General features: G+C 40.0%; 1 protein-coding gene across 4 annotated transcripts in view; it reads left to right on the forward strand.

The window, feature by feature from the left end:
* Positions 1-21,024, forward strand: part of FNIP1 (folliculin interacting protein 1) — a 110,306-nt gene that overhangs the window by 23,340 nt on the left and 65,942 nt on the right. For all 4 annotated transcript variants that reach the window (XM_033926962.1, XM_033926964.1, XM_033926961.1 and 1 more), the window contains exon 2: positions 8,859-8,985. In XM_033926962.1, the coding sequence (XP_033782853.1) occupies positions 8,859-8,985 (127 nt within the window). The remainder of the gene's footprint in view (positions 1-8,858; positions 8,986-21,024) is intronic.

Genomic DNA, 21,024 nt, shown 5'->3' on the forward strand with positions numbered 1-21,024 from the left:
GACTTACCCAGATTCACAATGGGAATTGAACCTAGTTCTCTGTGATCTCAGCTGCACTAACCATTAAGTTTGTTTATTTATTTATATATTTATTCATTCATTCAATTTTCTATACCGTTCTCCCAAGGGAGCTCAGAACGGTTTACGTGAATTTATTCACATACTGGAGCATTTTTTTCCTGTCTGACCTGGCAGGTTGACAATTTTATCTAATTTGCCTGGGGCAATGGGGAGAATAAGTGACTTGCCCAGGGTCACAAGGAGCAGCGTGGGTTTGAACCCACAACCTCAGTGTGCTGAAACTGTAGCTTTAACCACTGCGCCACATTCTTCCTCTGCTGCTAGTGAATGACCGCTGTGTATTTTAAATTTAATATAGGCATGTTAAAATTGATCCAAATATCACTCAATGCAATCCTTTTTCATTAAGAGCCCTTATATTAAAGCTCAACATACACCAGTGGTCTCAAACTCGTGGCCCGCCAGGTACTATTTTGAGGCCTTCGGTATGTTTATCATAATCACAAAAGTAAAATAAAACAGTTTCTTGATCATATGTCTCTGTAGCTATAAATTACAATATTATTATTATTAAAACTTATCCAAAAGGAAAGATTTATAAACTATAAAGAGTTTTACCTCATGCAAAATTGTCATTTCTTTAATAAGACATTAACCATTTTTTCTGAGGCCCTCCAAGTACCTACAAAATCCAAAATGTGGCCCTGCAAAGGGTTGGAGTTGAAGACCACTTGCATACATCAAATATTGCACCTCCTACTTCTATACCTAATGAGCCATTAATGTGTTATAAGCTTTAGTAAAAGGGCTCCTAAGTGGTTAAATGTATCAATAGTAGTTAGCCTAAACCTAACTCAAATTTACCAAAACCTATTTTGCAAAATACCTAAACAATTGGTAAATGTATTAAAATAGATGGAAAAGTGAAAAAAGCCAATAAGCTCAAACACTTAATATAAAAAGAGGGGGAAGAAAATAAAATAATACCTTAACTATAGTGAAGAGGAAGACCTCAGTACTGGGGAACTGCACTCAATGAATGACAGCAGTAAACCCGCAGGCAGACAACTTGTATATTAATAGCGATGAAACCTCAATGAGTTTGCCCCATACATCACTATGGGCCTGTTTTACAAAGCCGTGTTAGCAGCTGCCATGAGTTTACAGCCCCGAATGCTTTTAAATCTCTATGGGCTTCAGGGCTGTTGCTGCACAGCTTTGTAAAACAGGCCCTATGTCTCCTCAATATGCAAAAATAGTGCTAATCAAAAGTGAAAATAACATAACAAAATCGCACACTTTTTTTTTTCTTTAAATTTTTCAAACTAACTAAACTAAACCTTAGGTTTGTATACCGCGCCATCTTCACAAGCGTAGAGCTCGGCACGGTTTACAGAGTTAGGATAGAAAGGAACGCCAATGAAGGGTTATAGGAAAGGAACAAGAAGAAAGAGAGGGACAAGGGTCCCAGAGAGCAGGAGATGTTAGATTTTTGAAAAGAGCCAAGTTTTCAGGTGTTTGCGGAAGAATTGGAGGGAGTTTGAATTTCTGAGCGGGGATGAGAGGTTGTTCCAGAGTTCTGTGGTTCTAAAGGGGAGGGAATGATAGTTTCAGTTTTTGGGAAGATCTGGTGGAGTTAGGGTTAGAGGAGTTCCAAAGGAGTGGAATAACGGGAGGAAGGATGCCGTGTAGAATCTTGAAGGCTAAGCAGGCACATTTAAAGAGGACTCTGGAGTGTACTGGAAGCCAGTGGAGCTTGGACAGGAGTGGAGAGACGTGGTCGAACTTGCCTTTTGCGAAAATAAGCTTAGCTGCGGCGTTCTGAATTAGTTGAAGTCTATGAAGTCTTCTCCCCTCTTTCTTCCTATGCTAATTCAAAATATTTTTCATTGCTCACAAGTCATTTGACCCCATATCAGTGAAAAATCCCAGTGCACTTATCTTAATCCAAAGGGCACATTTACTGCCCGACAGAGCTCCATTTTGTGATGTCTTCAGGAGCAGGAAATAAACATCCTTTAGCGTGTAAGGCAGGGGATATCTTCAAATTAGTCCCAATGAACTTGCCCAAAACAAGTGAGGAGCCACAATGACTAAGCTTCCTCCTCCCAAAGTTGAAAATTAACAAGAGCAACGGCGTCTGCAAACTTCAGACGCTGTTAAATCCCTGCGAAGGCAACGCATAATGACTTAACTGCATATCAATAATCTCACAAGGTGTTCATCTGAAAACTTTGCAAACCAGATAGATATCACTTATGCACATACTTTCAAAAGTAGTTTGTAGAATTCATTATCCTGTAGTTATGATTAGCAGGGTGACTGGCTAATAGAGGGAGCTACTTGCAGGCTTGAAAATGTACTTGATACAAATCTGTATAAATATTTATATGTGTGGATACTTTTGCATATTTCTAAAAGCATATACATAAAGCACTCCTTGTCCAGCCTTGCCCCTCAGGAACGCATGCCTCCATATGCATATGTAGGGCAGTCTTCAAAAACCCCATTTTGGTGTATAAAACCCTGTTATATGTGATCAAAACATTATCAGATTTGACATAATCCCTGGAATAAGTTTACACAGGAAATTTTAGAATACAACATTTATTTAACTTAAAAAAAGGAGACTGATAACAAAAGGAGAATAGTGAAGAAGAAAAAAAAAAGAAGAAACTTAGAAGAGCAGATGCAAAAGTCTAAAATTTGTACAGCCTAGACTAGATATATTCCATGTATTGAAAAAAGGAAGAAGGAAGACCAAACGGTAGCTAGCATGGTTAACAAGTGAGGTGAAGGAAGTTTTTAGAGCCAAAAGTGAATCCTTCAGAAAGTGAAAGAAGGATCTGTCTGAAAATTAATTTTAAACAGCACAAAGAATGGTGAGTCAAAAGCAAGGTGCTAATAAAGAAGGCAAATCGAGACCTTGAAAAGAAGATTGCACTGGAAACAACACACAGTAAAAGCTTTTTTAGGTATATTAAAAGCAAGAAGCTGGAAAGAGAATCGGTTGGATCGCTAGACAACCGAGGGATAAAAGGGGCTCTCAGGAAGACAAGGCCATAGTGAAGAGATTAAATGAATTATTTTTTTCGGTCTTCACATAGGAAGGTGTGGTGTAGTTACTGGTGCCAGAAATGGTATTCAATTCTGATGAATCGGAGAAACCCAAACAAATCTCTGTAATGCTGGAAGATGTAATGGGTCAATTTGACAAATTGAAAAGTAGCAAATCGCCTGGACTGGATGGTATACATCCCAGATTGCTGATAGAATTAGAAAATGAACTGCAGAGCTATTGTTAGTAATACGTAATTTTTATCTACATGGTCTGCTTTTTAATCTGATGCATTATTGAAATGTTTGTATTGTCTCCTTGTTGTATTTTACCAGGATACTTTTTATGGAATTGTATGTATTTTATGTGCTGTGAGCCGCTTAGAACCTCCCCGATATGGCGGCATAGAAATAAATTATTATTATTATTATAAATTGTAAAAGGATATAAATAATAAAAATAAAAAATTTCCTAAAAGAGAAGTCCTTAGGCCATTATTGAGATGGTTTGGGGAAATCATTGCTTATTCCTAGGATGAGCAGCATAAAATCTGTTTTACTACTTGGGGATCTAGCTAGGTATGTGGGACCTGGGTTGGCCACTGTTGGAAATAGGATACTGGGCTTGATGAACCTTCAGTCTATCCCAGTATGGCAATTCTTATGTAAATGAGGCCGAAAATTGCTGTTAGAATAGTTGAGAGTTTTTTCTTTGAGTTTTAGTGGGTTACTGAATGAATCTGCCATTTTGCATGTTTGGACGTGCATTGTTATAGGTAATAATGTTTATCTTGTTAGACTTGCTTTATATTTTTAAGTGATTGATTATTCAGACATTTCTTCTACTATGTTAAGCAGTTTTAAAATAATTTGGAGGTAATATTGCATGCTGATTTGTTTTGAATAAAATAGCCATCATTAAATCTTCTGCACAAATGATATATTTTTTCTTTCCAGAAATAAAGTAAGCATAGGATTTTTTTTTTCAACAGGGTATCAACTGTTGGATTGAAAGTGATATTTTAAGGGTGAATATCTGTCTTGTTTCGTTATCTGAATTAGAAAGGAAAATGTATTGGTAGCATGGTTGTAGAAGTGTAGCAAAAGGTTCTAGATATACGGTTCCATTTTCAGGGGGACTAGATGGGTTGCTGTGGTCTTACCCTGGTGCATGTATGGTAGTGTAGTCTTGTTAATTTGGACTGGTTTAATTTGACCCCACCCCCTTTCCGTCTTCAAGCTAAATGGTCACCTATTGAGTATCTGTTTCATGTGATTGTTGCTACTGCTCACAGTCAGACACCAGAAAGTATTTCTTCACAGAGAGAGTGGTTGATCATTGGAACAAGCTTCCAGTGCAGGTGATCGAGGCAGACAGCGTGCCAGACTTTAAGAAGAAATGGGATACCCATGTGGGATCCCTACGAGGGTCAAGATAAGGAAATTGGGTCATTAGGGCATAGACAGGGGGTGGGTAAGCAGAGTGGGCAGACTTGATGGGCTGTAGCCCTTTTCTGCCGTCATCTTCTATGTTTCTATATTATTGGACACACAGTTAACACAGACACAAACTATATGTGCTTACATTCTCCTGTGTGTTTCTTGTGAGAATTTTAAATTCTAGTGTTAAGTATGCATTAATTTTATATTTTTACAAATCACAACACAGATGATTTTTAAAGAAGCCTTTGAAGTTTAACTTAATCAACTGATGTTGCAATAACTTCAAGAAATAACGTTGGGGAAATATAAATAATGAAGCTAAGAGATACCTTGGAACACAACTGTACTTCACATTCCTCCCTTTGGACTTAAATTACTAATATTTGAAATCCTTATTCAAATAAAATAAAGCATTCTAACAGCATTTTCAGTTACTAACAAGACAGCTAAATTGGTTTCATGATTCATTTCAACAGTATGCCAAGAATTAACTGGACTCTGCCTTTTTGCATGGTCAGTAATGGAACAGATGTGTCCTTACCGTTTGACCTTTATAGATGAGTGATTACTCTGTGGAGTCAGTCCTACATTTTGCATCTCTTCCAAACTTCAAATGTCCATTTTTAGATTTGAAGCATAGCCTAGCTTCTGTGACTTACCTGACATGGACAGGCCAAGGACTACCTCCAGTTTTCAAATCTATCTGTGCAGCTGTATTTTTTCCTATATCACTTGCCTAGATAGAAAATAACTTAATTGTTTGAAGCCCACTGAGAACTGCGGACCATTTTGCTTCACTTTAGCAACTATACTTCTTGTGCAGGAGTTTTTAAAATGAATATTTGAGCTACTTAAAAATCTCATAATGTTGTTTTCCTGTTATTGCTGTTCCATCCCATGATATCACTATTTTGTAGTGGGCCCCTTGAGTCTGCCCCCTTTGAGCCTCATTTTGTAATCCTTTACAGTTATTTTTCTTAGAATTTTCTTTTACTCTGCCATGGATTTCTGGGGAGCCAGTGGTACTTTATAGAGAGAGGGCAATATCTAGATCAGGAGGCGACAATAGTCCTCAAGGGAGCAACCCAGTTGAGTTTTCAGATTTCCTTGATGAATATGTATGAGATCCATTTGCATACAATTGAGACTGTGCTTGCAAATAGATTTCATGCATATGCATTGGGAAATCCTAAGAGCATGACTGGGCTAGATTGTCAAAGTTAACCAGTTTCAAGGTTCTTTCAGACCCTTGTTGAATCCTACGGCATGGAGCAGGAGCTGGGGAGATTGGCAGCTTGATCCCTCTAGTGCTCTTAAATATCTGGATGTTCTGCTTGAACCATTATTGTAGGGCTTTATGATATTATGGTCAGCAACTTTATAGCAACTTATTACATTTAAAATTGTGTTCCTTAGAGATGGCAATCCTAAAATATAAGTGCCTATTTGCTACTTACTGTACAAACTATTTTCTTCTGATAAGCACTCTAAATTTAGTTGATATAAAGTTTCAGCTGGTACTTGTAACTGCCCACACTGAACTATATCTATAAAAGAGCTATTGTTGAGGCACCTTTTTGCTGCTGTTCAAAATAATTTTTAATACCATAGTAAGGATAGCCTTCGCAAAGAATAATTTAATAAAAATATTTAAAAAGGTAATTATAAAAACCTCAATCATAATCAACCAGTTAGCTGAGGGGTACAATTGTTACGCTTTGGATAGGGGTATCTCTATGGAATAGTCTGAAGGGTTCTGTGAAATTACTTGCGGATATGCTAAGATTCAAGAAGATATTTAAAACAACTTTATTTATGGAAGCATTCACTAATTGGATAATTATGCTGTAAGAGAACCTTGTTTAATGCACTATCTGATTATGTATTTTGTCATGTCATATCTATGATTGTATTTTGTAAACCGCTTAGGTTTAAGCGGGTGAGAAATTTTTTAAATAAATGATAAATTTTCTCAACTGTTATGCACAGAGGGCCTGATTCTCTATAGGATGCCGTTCTCGGCGGATGACTAAGAGGTGGCCGCCGATTGTGTATCAATCAGGCATCAGCATCTTAAAGAGAATTGCATCTACAGTCATTGGCAGCCACCTTAAATGTAGACCAGCATTTTAGAGGCCTACATTTAAGGCATCTGTCTCATGCCTATGGAGACGCACAGGGATGCTTACTAAGGCCCAAAGGCACTTCAGGGGGAAACCACATCCATGCCTCTGTCTCTACACCCACGTATGTCTGTACACTTCTCTGTAGGCGTGTGACATATGCCTACAATGTAGGTGTCCATCCCCTTTTCATATTTTTAAATGTGCGTCCCCTGATTGGCTGTGAGACGGCGGTAGGATGACTACTGCTGCCTACCATTAGGATGTGTGTTTGCAGAATCAGACTCAGAAAGTATAAATATAAGTTGAAATTAAAATAAACAGAATACATGATCATCATAAGCATAACAATAAATTAAGAATAAAGGGAAGGATAATGGTGATAAACAATGATTCAGATCCAATTTTTACCACTTATAGTTTGACTATATATGAATCTGTGAACCTCATTGTATGCAAACTAACAGCTGGATGTACCAAGGGTTTTTTCCCTCATATTTTGTGTTTCTTGGAAAAAATGCTTAGTAGATTGTTTTGTTTTAAATAGCACTGTATACATTAAGAGGCTCATAATAAAAAAAAAAAAAAAGTTCAAAAGGTGGTACTTGGACGATAAAAAAGCCAGATCGTCCAAGTACCAATAATCAAAGCTGGTTTTAGATGTATCTAAACCAGCTTAGGCCTTTACCCTGCCTCTAAACGCCTAGAGCGAAAAGAGGCATTTTTAGAGGAGGGGAAAGGGCGGGAGGTGGACCAACCTAGACTTAGTCGTACAGCAAGTATAACCAAAAACTTTAACAGGTTGCCCAGTCAGAACTTATACATTTTGACTTAGACATTTTGAAAGGCATCGATTGCGGCAGGAGAGATGCCCAATCTCTCCAGCTGCGGTTTGCAGCATTTTGGGTGGGGGGGGGATTGTGATTGCAGCAGGAGAGATTAGGCATCTCTCCTGCTGCGATCGTTGGGGGGGGGGGGGGCGGGGGATTCTGTAACCGGTGTTGTTTTTGGCATACGCTGGTTACAGAATCCAGCTTTTAGATGAAGGACTGTCCCCTCCTTTGCCTAAAAGGTCTTGTTTTGCGCGTTTGAGTCCTGGGCAATTTTTTGGTTGATAATGTGTTCTAAGGTTAGACGTAGTGGTGGTCTGGCCGAATAAACTGCTGAACGTAGAGGTAGGCCATTCTCAAAAAAACACCTATTTTGGACTTTCTTTTTTGAGAATGGACATGTTCCCTGCTGCTACTTTCAGCGTTTAGGGCCTTAGGCCAAAAGGGGACTTAGATGTTTTTTTTAAAACTATGCCCCTTTAACTGTATTATAACTATATTGGAAACATGAACACTTGATTACTGAATTAACCATCTAATAATATTTAAGAATCTTTTATAAAACATTAGAAAAGAATAGGATAATATTTAATATGGTGACTCACTAGATTATCACAAAATATTCATTGTAGTATTTTTATCTGTCAGCTTAATGTGTATAGAAAAAATGTCTGCAGAGCTAATGAGGAATCTGTAATGCATGCACATATTTTATAAAAATACATGTACATGCACTTATTTACAGTGACTAACTTCAGAACGGGTGTAAATATGTGTACTGTTGGCAGTTTTTCTGGAAGCCTATTTAATAAAGACACTTAGGTGCCTATTGCCTTTATAAAACAGGTTTGAAATTGGTGCCTTTTTGTATTCCTCACATAGGCACTCTGGGGTAAATATTCAGCTGGTAGTGGTGAATGTTATTCTGGATATTTAATGCTAGGCTGTGTCTGGGCTTTGGTTTTATCTGGTTATTTTTAAGCTGGCTAACAAATAGCTGGTTAAAGTCAATATTTAGATCTTAATGGCCATGGGTGGTTACCCTGGCAATTAAATGCTGAATGTCAGCACTTAACTGGTGAAGGTTCCACTCCTGGAATGCCCCCCCCCAAAAAAAAAAAAAAAAAAAATAGCCAGTTTTCATTTAGGTGCTATCCACTAATTTTCAGTGGTATAACCAGTTAAGTGCTGCTGAAAATTAGCATATAGCCCTGAGCAAGTGATTTAACCAGTTTGTGGTCATTTCTGGCTAGTTGAATTGTTTTGAATATTGACTAGCCTTTTATATAACCAGGCCCTTTTAAGTCCAAAATAACACAATGTGCATAAATGTGACAGAAGTAGTAATGCTTTTTTTTTTTTGGCATTTATTTTTCCATCATAGCTGGCCTTCCCCAGAGTTTGATCCAAGTCAAATTCGACTAATAGTTTATCAGGACTGTGAAAGAAGAGGGCGAAATGTGTTGTTTGACTCCAGCGCAAAGCGGAAAACTGAGGATCTGTCCATTTCGGTGAGATATTTGAAACTTGATTATGCTTCTTTTTTAAAAGTTCATGGTTTAAGATCATAATACAAAATGTTTTGCAATTTTATTAATTTCAGATCAGAATAATAGTTTTGTTTGTGCTTTGAGCCGGAAGCCTTCCTGCAGTACTATCTTCAAATATAGGTGGAGTTAGAAAGAAAATATATATATATATTTTTTTTAGCAGGTCATCTTAATCTTTGTTTTGTTCTTATTCTTTCCAACCTAACAGAAAATAACTGTTTGAAAACTTAACCCAATGGGATGAAATTTGGCACGAGAAGAAAAATCAGTAAAACACATGAAAATAGGCCAAATTGGATTGGAGGTTCCAGAGATATAGACACACTTCCCCAAAGCCTCCCCCCCAAAAAGACCCAACTTATTTGTATGGGATGTAGCATAGCAAAATTAATTAGATGTGCCACTGTAAACACTGATTCTCTCTCTCCCTCCCACCCCCCACCTAACAATACCCCTGTCTCTCCCTGTTTCTCCCCATCCTCTGCACTATTTCTCTCTCCCTCCCTGCAACTTCTCCCCCTTACCAGCAGTGCTTCTGACTCTCCCTGTTCCTCCTCCCACTCAGCACTGCTCCTGTCTCTGTCTCTCCCCCTCCCCCTCAGCTGGCATGAACCCATTTATTTTCTTCCACACTGCCCTGCCATGTCTACCAACCTGCAGTAAGAATTAAAGACCAAATCCATGTGGGACCACTTCTGTTGCAGGCTGTTGCGGCTGCTCCAGACCGTCTCCTCTGATACTGTGCAGCTCTTTGCAGGCTCCAGCTGCTCCTGTTGAGCAAGAGCAGCTCAACAGGATGGCATGCCACTGATGGCATGCCACTGAATGCCAGGAACAGAAAAGAGATGCCCCAGGTTTGTAATCCCATTTCTGTAGAGGACCAAGTGGCTCAAAAATACTGAGGAAAGTTTACTGCTCAAAATCTCTGCCTGCCATTGCCTTGAATAGACAACAGGTACATAAAAACCGATCTAAATTAGACAAGTATTCCTGAGTGAGATGAGCTGAGTAGTGGGGGGACTTCACTTTTGCTTGTTGCACATAAGGGAAAAAAAAAGTGACTTTAACTCTGTAGACAGGCATCACTTCATTAGCATCAAAGGGATTTCTTTCCATTCCTGGCAAAAGAAAATAAAAGATTGCCATAGTTCCTCTGTGCTACATGTGATTGAAGGCTGCTGCAGCCCATCTTCAATCCTGTATGAAGATACATGTGGGTTCTGCAGAACCCCAAGATCCATAAGCCTTTGAGCCCCACTCCAGAAGCAAAGGCACATGCACACAAAAAGAAGAGGAGAATGGAGGAGGTAGCTTGCCTCCTTCCCCAGCTCCCTCTAAAAGCCTTTGCACTGAAGCTGGCTAACAGTTGGAGAGCGATCTCGCCTCCGGTGTTACAAGCACTTGTCCACCTGCTTCATGGCAACCGCAAGGACAACCCTGTGTTTCCACTCTTCCATCCCTTCAGCCACTGCTACCCCAATGCATGCATAGATTCAGTGCCTGTAGAGAATTGCCAAAGGCATTTTTTTTTGTCTGTTTTAATCTGATTGATTGGGCAGACTCAAGACGTTCTGCCAGACCCAACCAATCAAAAGAAAAGAAAACCAAAACTCCCTCAGGGATTCACAGCCAGAAATTGAATCCTACAATGGCATGATGTGCTCGACTGCTACAGTACACTACAGAAGAGGAGCCCAAATAGTCTTCTGGCCTGGGATTTGTCATCCTTGAGCCGTCAAGAGATTCAGTGTCTGTAGAGAATCCCTTGGTGGCCTGATGCTGGCAAGACGCTTTGGACTGCGTCAGATAAGGATGATGAACTGCTGGGAGCCCCAGCCTGTGATAACAGCCTTCACTGAACCCCTTGGAGGCCCTGACCACACACCACTGATAGAAGCTATAGAGAGATATGTATTGTTCTGCTTGACTGCTGAAATATTATTTTTTTAAGGATTTTTTTTCATGCAAGATGTTTTCCATAAATTAATTTTGGGAATTTGGGTTTATGGTAGAATACCATGCTAAAGAGCATAGACATTTGACTGACTGCAAGATAGCTGGCCTTTTTATGACTTGATGAACCATACAGCCAGACATAGGCGTTTGAAGAACGCCCATAAAATGTTGCTAAGGAGTTTATTGTTTTGCTGTTGTCATGGTGTCATTAGAAGAATTACATGCTTAATATGCAAAGATAATAGTTGGCAGCAGCATGCACATGCATTAAACAAATTCCTGGGCACTTGCCCTTTTGCAGTATGATGGTTGTGTGGGATGGGCGCTCTCCACTGTGAAAGACAAACTGTTTACAAGCCCAACAAGCCCGCAGCCTAGGGTTTTGCACAGTTTGACAGCATTTTTGTGATGTTTCTTTCTGTGTCTCAAGCAGTGGCAGGTTTTGACATCCAGCTTGCTTTTTTTTTTCAATGAGCAAATCTATTGCATCTCCTTTGTGTGTGTTAGAAAATTTACCTAAGTTACTTCAGGCCTACAGTATTGGATGTAACTTGGGAACTGTCTTTACCCGCCAACATTTACTAAGTTACTATGTCTGGAATTTGTAAGAAATTGAGTAAATTATAATACCTCGATATGCCGAAGAGGAGGGGCAAGAGCACCGCTGGAACCTCGCGGCGCTCTGGAACAGCAACCCTCGGCAATATCGAAGAATTGCTGAGGCGAATGCAGGGCGTCCCAGTGTCGTCGGTGATACCCCCACTTGAATCACTCCAGGGGAACGGAATGGAGGTGTCTCTACGGAGCTTTGAGACTACTTTGAGTCCTGACGTAAGAGCACCTACCCCACATCCTCGAGCCACCAGTTCCCCAGGGGTTGAGCCACCGGAAGTCGGGAGGCGGTCTCCCCCCGGAGATATGGCGATTGCTGATTCAGACTTCCAGGTTTTCCAAGGGAGCCTGAGTATGGAGGAGGATACTGCAACATCAGGGTTTGGACCTGCCGAGGAGAAGAGCTACCGGCTGGGGAGCAGAACTTTACACAAACAGACTTGCAATGTTCTACTATTGTAAAACCCGAAGAAGTCACTTTGGACGCTTTGTGGGACCTGATTGCCAATTTAGTTAAAACTGTGAACACCCAGCATATCCAGATGGATGGGAAAATAAAAGAGCAAGAAAACGAAATTATTCAAATAAAACAGGATATTGGTGACTCTAAGACTGCTTTGCAGGGTATTAAAATGGATTAAAATCTTCATAACAAATACAAGAGACACTAATGAAAGATAATGTTAATTTAAGAAGGAAGATAGAGACATTAGAAAATTTCTCAAGGAGTAATAACCTTAGACTGATTAATTTTCCTAGAATTGTAACAGCAACTCCTCGAGAAATGCTAAAAACATTATCTGATGGAAATATTGGAAGTGCCCGAGGATTCATTACCTCCATTTACGCAGGTTTATTACTTGCCAAATAAAACCCAGAACCAGCAACAGGAAAAAAAGTCAAAGACCAATAAATGTATCAGCTTTACTTGAATTATCAGATAAGGAAACTGCTGTTTCTGCAACATTGGTAATGACTTTAGCCCTTACACTGGATAAAAACTGGCTTTTGAGACTTTTCTTCAAGAATAGTAGATGACGGCAGATAAAGACCCGAATGGTCCATCCAGTCTGCCCAACCTGATTCAATTTAAATTTTTTTTTTTTTTTTTCTTCTTAGCTATTTCTGGGCAAGAATCCAAAGCTTTACCCGGTACTATGCTTGGGTTCCACCTGCATAGTAAATAACTCTTGGGCTTCAAGATACAAATGTTTCCTGACTTGGCAAGAGATACACAAAGACGTAGAAAATAATTTCTTCTATTAAAACTCTTGGGGTGATTTTTTATCTTTGTCACCCTTGCAAGTGTATAATTCAGTATACGGTAACTCTCAAAAATTTGTTTTCTTTGAGCCTTTCTGACTGACGGCCTTTCTCTCTCTATCCTGTCTGGAGAAGGAAAAGAAATGAGGGCTATAGAAAATATTAGATGCCTGTATTTCAGTTAATTTTGCATCACGTTTCTTATGAGAAGAGGAGACTTAGAGGAGACATGATAGAAACCTTCAAGATCCTGAAGGGCATAGAGAAAGTGGATAAGGACAGATTCTTCGAACTGCGAGGAACCACAAGCACCAGGGGTCACTCGGAGAAATTGAAAGGGGACAGGTTTAGAACCAATGCTAGGAAGTTCTTTTTTACCCAGAGGGTGGTGGACGCATGGAATGCTCTTCCGGAGGTTGTAGTAGGCGAGAGCACAGTAAAGGGGTTTAAGGAAGGTTTGGATAGGTACCTAAAGGATAAAGGGATTGAGGGGTACAGATAGCAGCAGAGGTAGGTTATAGAAGTAGAGGTAGATTATAAAGGTCAAGAATTCACTTCACAGGTCAAGGACCTGGTGGGCCGCCGCGGGAGCGGGCCGCTGGGCGAGATGGACCTCCGGTCTGACCCAGTGGAGGCAACTTCTTATGTTCTTATGTTAGTTTTCTTCAGTTATTCCGTTTATACATCATGGATCTTATTGTGAACTTGAGCTGATTTAAGCTAATATTTACTTTTTGAAATGTTTTTTATTATTATTTTTTTTTTTTTTGCTCTAAATCGCTTTCTGTACAAGTTTAATCTTGAATTATATATTTGAAAACTTGAATTGTATATTTGAAAACTTATAAATAAATAAAAAAAAGTAGAGTATAAAAAATGCTACTGTAAAAATAGCTGTAGGTAAAGTGTCTTTAGTTTGATGAAGCAGCATGGCCTGCCTTCACCTGAATTTGGATCAAGCAGTATTTTGTAGTCCATTTATGCACTGATGAAACAAAATAGGATCTAATTTTTGTATTAAATATGGTTTGGACTGGAGGTCTTTTTGCATTTAAAGAAAACTAATAACTTCCCTTATGTGAGTTTCTAGGCCAATCTGCACTCGGTACTGTGTAAGCTACCCTTAAAAAGCAATAAATATATTAAATTTTAAGCGTTTCTAAGGGAAAACACAAAAGGCTCCTTTTACTAAGCTGCGGTAGCGTTTTTAGCGCATGCTAACCCCTGCGCTACACAGAAAAACTAACGCCAGCTCAATGGAAGCGTTAGCATCTAGCGCGCGCGGCATTGTAGTGTGCGCTAAGCATGCTAAAACTGCTAGCGCAGCTTAGTAAAAGGAGCCCTTTGTGTTGGTAAGTCACTCTGAACGCTGCAAATAATTTTTTTTTGGCTATGATAAACATGTATGGGTTTTTTTCTGGATTACCCAGGCAAATGCTTTTCCAGTAGCCTGCTGTATAGGTTTTTTGCACTACTTGCCCACCAGAATCTAAGTAGCTTGATTGAATTATGTTATATACTGTTTGTGAAAAAGTATGATGCAAGCTTTGGTATTCTGTTCAGGAAGCAATTTCCAGTGCAACTGTCAGAATATCAGGATAGACTCTAACATGGCAAATATTAGAGCCCCAGAGTTCAATTCAGAAACTCAGGTTATTGAGGATTAGATTTAACTAAAATGTTATAAAAAGTCCAAGAGCTAGTCTCGACGGACGGCTCTAACGCGGAGCTGGGAGGCCCGCGGGGCCGTCCGCCGAGTAGGCTTTGGGGAAGAGGGAGGGGTTAGGTAGAAAATGTTAAATCGGGCGGGTGGAGGCCTTCCCGCCGAGGGACTGGCCTCTGATAGGTCAGTGTCGCGGCCGTGGGGGGGGCGGGGGGGTGGAGGGTTTATTTAAGGAGGGTCTCGGAGGACCTTAACGGTTTCCGGTCCTCCGAGACAACTTTCCCGCCCTCCCGCCCGTTAGTACCTGGGGTGTGAGTTTGCTTTGGTAGGCGGTATCCCGAGCTACTGGCGGCTGGTCTCATCATGGGGATGAGCGGTGGGCCGGTTGGGAGCCGTGCCTGGTTGGTCGGATGACCTTGGACAATGGGGCATGTGGGGACATGCCACCCCTCGGACCCTTGCTTAGATGGCAGGGTCGGGGGCCATTTACATGTGTGTATCAGTAGCTCGGGATCTGGGTCGCAATGGTGATACCATTGTGAAGGTTTGAATAGATAAACGGTTATTTAAAGTTGTTGTAATGTTATTTATAATATTTAAATGTTATTTAAGTATGTTAATTTGCAATAAACAGGGCTGCGGCCAGGTTTCACCACACAAGTTTACGGGTCTTCTTTGGGGATTTGTTCAAGGGTTTGATGGGCAGGATGATGTTAACATTAAGAAAGCGGGCCATTCCAGCTTCCGCTGTTAGTCTGCATTCCAATAAAAATGTTATGATTGAGGTGCAGTGGGGGAAAACAGCAATATATTTGACTTTTCAAAGATCACAGTAAAATAGACATTCACATTTGTCTAGATTGTCTTTCTATAATTCAATTTTAGACTCATCTGTCCATAGAACACTATAACAGAAGTCCTGGTGTTTGTCTACATTCTCTCTAGCAAACTTCAGTCTGGCCTTGATGTTTCTCTTCGAGAGCAAAGGTTTCCTCCTTGCACACCTCCCATGCAAGTTAAATTTGCAGTCTCTTTCTGATTGTAGAGGCATGCACTTTCACATCAACAGTCGCAAGAGCCTGCTATAGGTCTCATGATGACATCTTAGGGTTTTTGGAGACTTCTTTTAGCATCTTGCAGTCTGCTCTGAGGGTCAACTTGCTTGGACGGCCAGACCTGGGCATGTTGGCAATTGTTTGGAAAGTCCTCCATTTGTATACTATTTTCCAGACTGTGGAATGGCTAATGTCAAATTTCAGTCCTCATAAAATCAAGTCCATGCACTTGCCAGAAAATGAGTCTAAAATCTAATCCATACGATGATATTGATTATCTTGTCTGCATGTGAAAATGTCTCCAGCTAACAGATGTCGAATTGGCCAGTATGAGACACATTTTCTGGCAAGTGCATGGACTTGATTTTATGAGGACTGAAATTTAGTGGCTATAGACACTTGATAGAGAAATCTGATACAGCAGTCTGTCAAGTTACTTTCAGTCATGTTATACTCTAGAATTGCATCCTGAACTGCTCCGTGTACTGTATTTTATGGATGATTTACTGTATGGAAGTAGCTGACAGATGGTGTCTAAATGATCTTGAACATGTTGACCTGCTTTTCCCTGCAAAAACCCATGTTCATTTTATTCTGCTGTAAATATTGAGTATTTTAACAATTTGCTCACTCAGCAATGCTTGAAACAAATGTATTAAAAACTTTTGTGATAAATTAGCTATTCTACCAAAAATATTCAAAATTTTACATGCTACAGCTCTTATGTTCAACTTACCTTTAGATTTGTCTGCTCTTGTTTTAGACATACAAGATGAACAGATGGCAGGGATTTTTTTTGTCTTACATTGTTTTCTTTAAACAGATTTGCTCCTGCTTTATTATTTTCGGATACTAGAAATGGATGCACTATACTTGCCTTAATCTAATATAGCCTTTCACCTAATGACATTCATATGTTTGGGGTAGTATGATAGCAACATCTAGGGCAGCTTCTGTATAGTAGCTTTGTTTTGTTGTTCCTAATCTGAAGTCTCTAATACCAGTAGGCCAACAAGTCCATGGTTGATTAAAGTATGTTGATGTTCGTCTTACTGTCTGTCTAGTTTGAGGGGCAGGGAAATGGTAAAATAGAGAACAGTTATTTAGATTTTCAAATAAAACAAAAACAAAAGCACAGTTTAAAACAAAAATTTGTGTAAAGTTTTTTTTTTTGGTTGGGTTTTTTTTTGGGGGGGTGGCGGGGGTTCTTCCTTCTTCCCCCATGCACCTCGCATAATTAAGCTGTGGAATCTATTACAGGAGGATTTGATCAAGGTGACCGACAAAATTCAAAAGATGTTTGGACAAGTTCCTGGAGGGAAAGTGCATAAATTATTAGCAGGACGAAAGCCATTTTTAATACCTGGAAATGAGTTATGTGAAATGGATACACATTTTGGGATCTGCACACTTGGTAGCCATATTGGCCACTGTCAGGGGAGAATATGGGCTCAATGGACCTTGGTCTGACTTGGGCATGTCTTTTCTTATATGCTTATACATTGTCTCTATGTACCATGCTTGTGGCCTCTATTTAATACTGTTCTGGTAGGGGAAGGGCAGCAGCTGGAATCTTCAGCTGTGGAAGTAGAGTGTGGGAGGAATGTTTTAGTGGCTGGGTTGAGGAAATAAGGAGCATGGTTGGTGTCTTTGTTGTAAGCAGTGCCATCTATAAGCCAAGGGCAGTGTTTTGGTTGCAATTATGAAATAAAGTAAGTTTCAGACAACCAAAATGTCCTCATAATAATTTAACCTTGTATTCTTAGTTTTGGGAACTATCAAGGTCACCTGTATAAACTTACATTCCTGTTCTAGAACTGGGTTTAACTAAGTTTGCTCCCCCTCCCAAAAGAGACAGATTGAGAGCAGAGTCATAGTGAATCTTAGATGTGACAAATGCACATGCTGAAGCTTTATCTGTGTTAAGGAAACATTCAGACAAATTAATCTTGCTTCCATGTTGAGAAGTAGACAAGCTGTTAAATGCTATGAATATTAGGATGTCTGGATAAATAATTACAGCTCACTGTAGTCTGTCGTCAGATTTCTGCTTCTCTGCTGCTGTAGTATGTCTTAAGACAGGAGCTTGCAGCTTTTGTTGGGGACGTGCTGAAGTGTGGTTTTTCTGTGAACAGAGGTTCTAGCTAAGTGGATTCAATATGGTTATATCACATGATGCAGTGCTTAGCTAGACACATTGCTTTCTGTGTCAGAGATAAAATGCTATTCTAGCTCAAGAGTTGCTGTGAAAATCATACGATCATTAACAGGTTCCACCCATTGTGCTCTGAGAGTATAAATTTTTTATTGGGTGCCATTAGCACATTTACACTCTACAAAATCAAAGTAGCCACTTTAATGTTTGGTTTCTGCCATAACATTAAATGGCTTTTTTAGGTTTTAAGTCATAATTCAAAGAAGCACTTTCTGTTAAAAATGTGCATATAAAAAGTCTTACCTTTTTACATACTAAACTATAAATACTTTTTACTCTGTTGCTTTTGGACTTAAAGGGCTTGATTTTTATAGCAGGACACCTATATGAAAAGTTAAAATGGACATCTCTTTTAAGTCTGTTCTGTAAAGGTAATGGGCATCTGCCCCAAAATGATACAAAAGCTGACTCACAAATCTACATTTGCCTTGAAGGTGTGAATTTGTGCATGTACTCTACACACTAAAATTGTGTAAATATGTGCATACATCACACCATATCCATTTCACTCAAACATGTAAATAGATGCATACTTCTCATGAATGTCCTTTTTACATGCATATAAGAACATAAGAACATAAGAACATAAGAACTGCCATCTCCGGATCAGACCCATGGTCCATCAAGTCCGGCGATCCGCACACGCGGAGGCCCAGTCAGGTATACACCTGATGTAGTTTTAGTCACCCATATCCCTCTATGCCTCTCATAAGGAGATGTGCATCTAATTTGCCTTTGAATCCCAGCACAGTGGATTCCTTGATAACCTCCTTTGGGAGAGCATTCCAGGCGTCTACCACTCGCTGCGTAAAACAGAACTTCCTGACATTTGTCCTGGACTTGTCCCCCCTTAGCTTCAAACCATGTCCTCTTGTCCGTGTCGTGTTGGACAATGTAAATAATTTATTTTCCTGCTCTATTTTATCGATGCCTTTCAGCATTTTGAACGTCTCGATCATGTCCCCTCGCAGCCTTCTCTTCTCAAGGGAGAACAGTCCTAGTTTCTTGAGTCGTTCCTCATATTCCAAGTTCTCCATACCTCTTATTAACTTCGTTGCTCGTCTCTGTACCCTCTCTAACAGTTTTATATCCTTCTTTAGGTTGGGAGACCAATGTTGGACACAGTATTCCAAGTGTGGTCTGACCATTGCTCTATAAAGCGGTATTATGACTTTCTCCGATCTACTCGTGATTCCTTTCTTTATCATGCCTAACATTCTGTTTGCTTTCTTTGCCGCTGCCGCGCATTGTGCCGACGGCTTCAGGGTCCTATCTATCAGTACACCCAGGTCCTTTTCTTGTTCGCTCTTACCCAGAGTTGCGCCTGACATTCTATACTCGTATTCCTTATTCTTACTACCTAAATGCATTACTTTGCATTTCTCCACGTTGAACTTCATCTGCCATTGATCTGCCCATTTCTCTAACTGATACAAGTCGCTCTGGAGTTCCTCGCTATCCTCCTGCGATCTGATTGCCCGGCATAGCTTTGTGTCGTCTGCAAACTTAATGATCTCACTGGATATTCCGTCTTCCAGGTCATTGATATAAATATTAAATAGGATCGGCCCAAGCACGGAGCCCTGGGGCACACCACTAGTCACTTTCTCCCAGTCTGAGAACTTTCCATTTATGCCCACTCTCTGCTTTCTGTTTTCCAACCATTTGCCTATCCACCTTTGTATATCTCCCTCTATTCCATGGCTTTGTAGTTTCCTGAGAAGCCTTTCATGTGGAACTTTGTCGAATGCTTTCTGGAAGTCCAAATATATTATGTCCACCGGCATTCCACTATCAATTTGCTTGTTCACGGTCTCGAAAAATTGAAGTAAATTCGTCAAACATGATTTCCCTTTCCTGAACCCATGTTGACTGGGTTTCATCAAGTCGTGTGTATCTAGGTGCCGGACTATGCTATCCTTGATCAGTGCTTCAACCATCTTTCCAGGGACAGACGTAAGACTCACAGGTCTGTAGTTGCCCGGTTCCCCTCTCGATCCTTTTTTGAAAATTGGCGTGACATTCGCTATCTTCCAGTCTTCTGGTATCTGTCCAGTTCTGATTGTCAGATTGGCAAGTTTCTGCAATAGCTCTCCGATTTCAACCTTCAATTCCTTTAAATCTCTCGGGTGAATTCCATCCGGTCCAGGGGATTTGTCACTTTTAAGTTTGTCGATCTGGTAGTATATCTGGTCCAACTCCACTTCAACTGTGGTGAGGCTGTCTTCTATTACTCCACTAAACACTTTCACTGCTTCTGGTATTTTAGCGGTATCCTCCTCCGTAAAGACGGACGCAAAGAAGGAATTTAGTTTGTCAGCAATTTGTTTATCTTCCTTGATGTACCCTTTCCTTCCCTGGTCGTCCAGGGGTCCCACCGCCTCTTTTGCGGGTTTTTTCCCTTTCACGTATCTAAAGAAGGGTTTGAAGTTTTTGGCTTCTTGCGCTATTTTTTCCTCATAGTCCTTTTTGGCATCCCTCACCGCCTTGTGACATTTCTTTTGATCATCTTTATGTATTTTCCATGCTTTGGTTGTTTTCATGTGTTTCCATTTTTTGAAAGAGTCCTTCTTTTCTTTTATGGCTACCCTCACCTGTCTGGTAAGCCATGCCGGTTCTCCCTTACCTTTTGTTCTCCCCTCTTTGGAGATCCTTGGAATGTGGAGATTTTGTGCTTCTGAGATAGTATTTTTCAGTAGGGACCATGCCTGGTCTACCGTTTCAAGTTTGTCCACCTTTTTCTTGAGTCGTTGTTTCACCATGGCTCTCATGCGATCGTATTTGCCCTTTTTAAAATTAAAGGTTTTGGTTAAGGTTTTGGCACGTTTTCTATTCCCGATGTCAAGCTTAAAGTTGATCACATTGTGATCGCTCGTCCCCAGCGGTACCGTAACTTCTACTTCTTTTGTGGTCTTATAAAACAGACTGTAATGCAGAATAAGCTTCATAAAATTATTCCAGATAGGGCAATTTTAAGACATTTGTGTAGGTAAAATGGAAAGCTGACTTCTATAAAAGCTTGTATATATTGCCTTGTTGCAATATATACAAGCTTTAACTGCTGTGGGGTGGGCTGTTTCAGGGGTTGGCCTGGTGTTTGAAGCTACACGTGTATGTTTTTAATCAATAAAGTAATTACAAATGAGTGAGCTTAAATTTATGTGGCTACGTTTCCTTTGGCCTGTCATAGTTTCCACTCCTCTTCAGTGGAATCCCACCAAGCGCCGCCAAATGTC

This window comes from Geotrypetes seraphini, chromosome 18, assembly GCF_902459505.1.
Source record: "Geotrypetes seraphini chromosome 18, aGeoSer1.1, whole genome shotgun sequence".
In the NCBI taxonomy this organism is placed as follows: domain Eukaryota; kingdom Metazoa; phylum Chordata; class Amphibia; order Gymnophiona; family Dermophiidae; genus Geotrypetes; species Geotrypetes seraphini.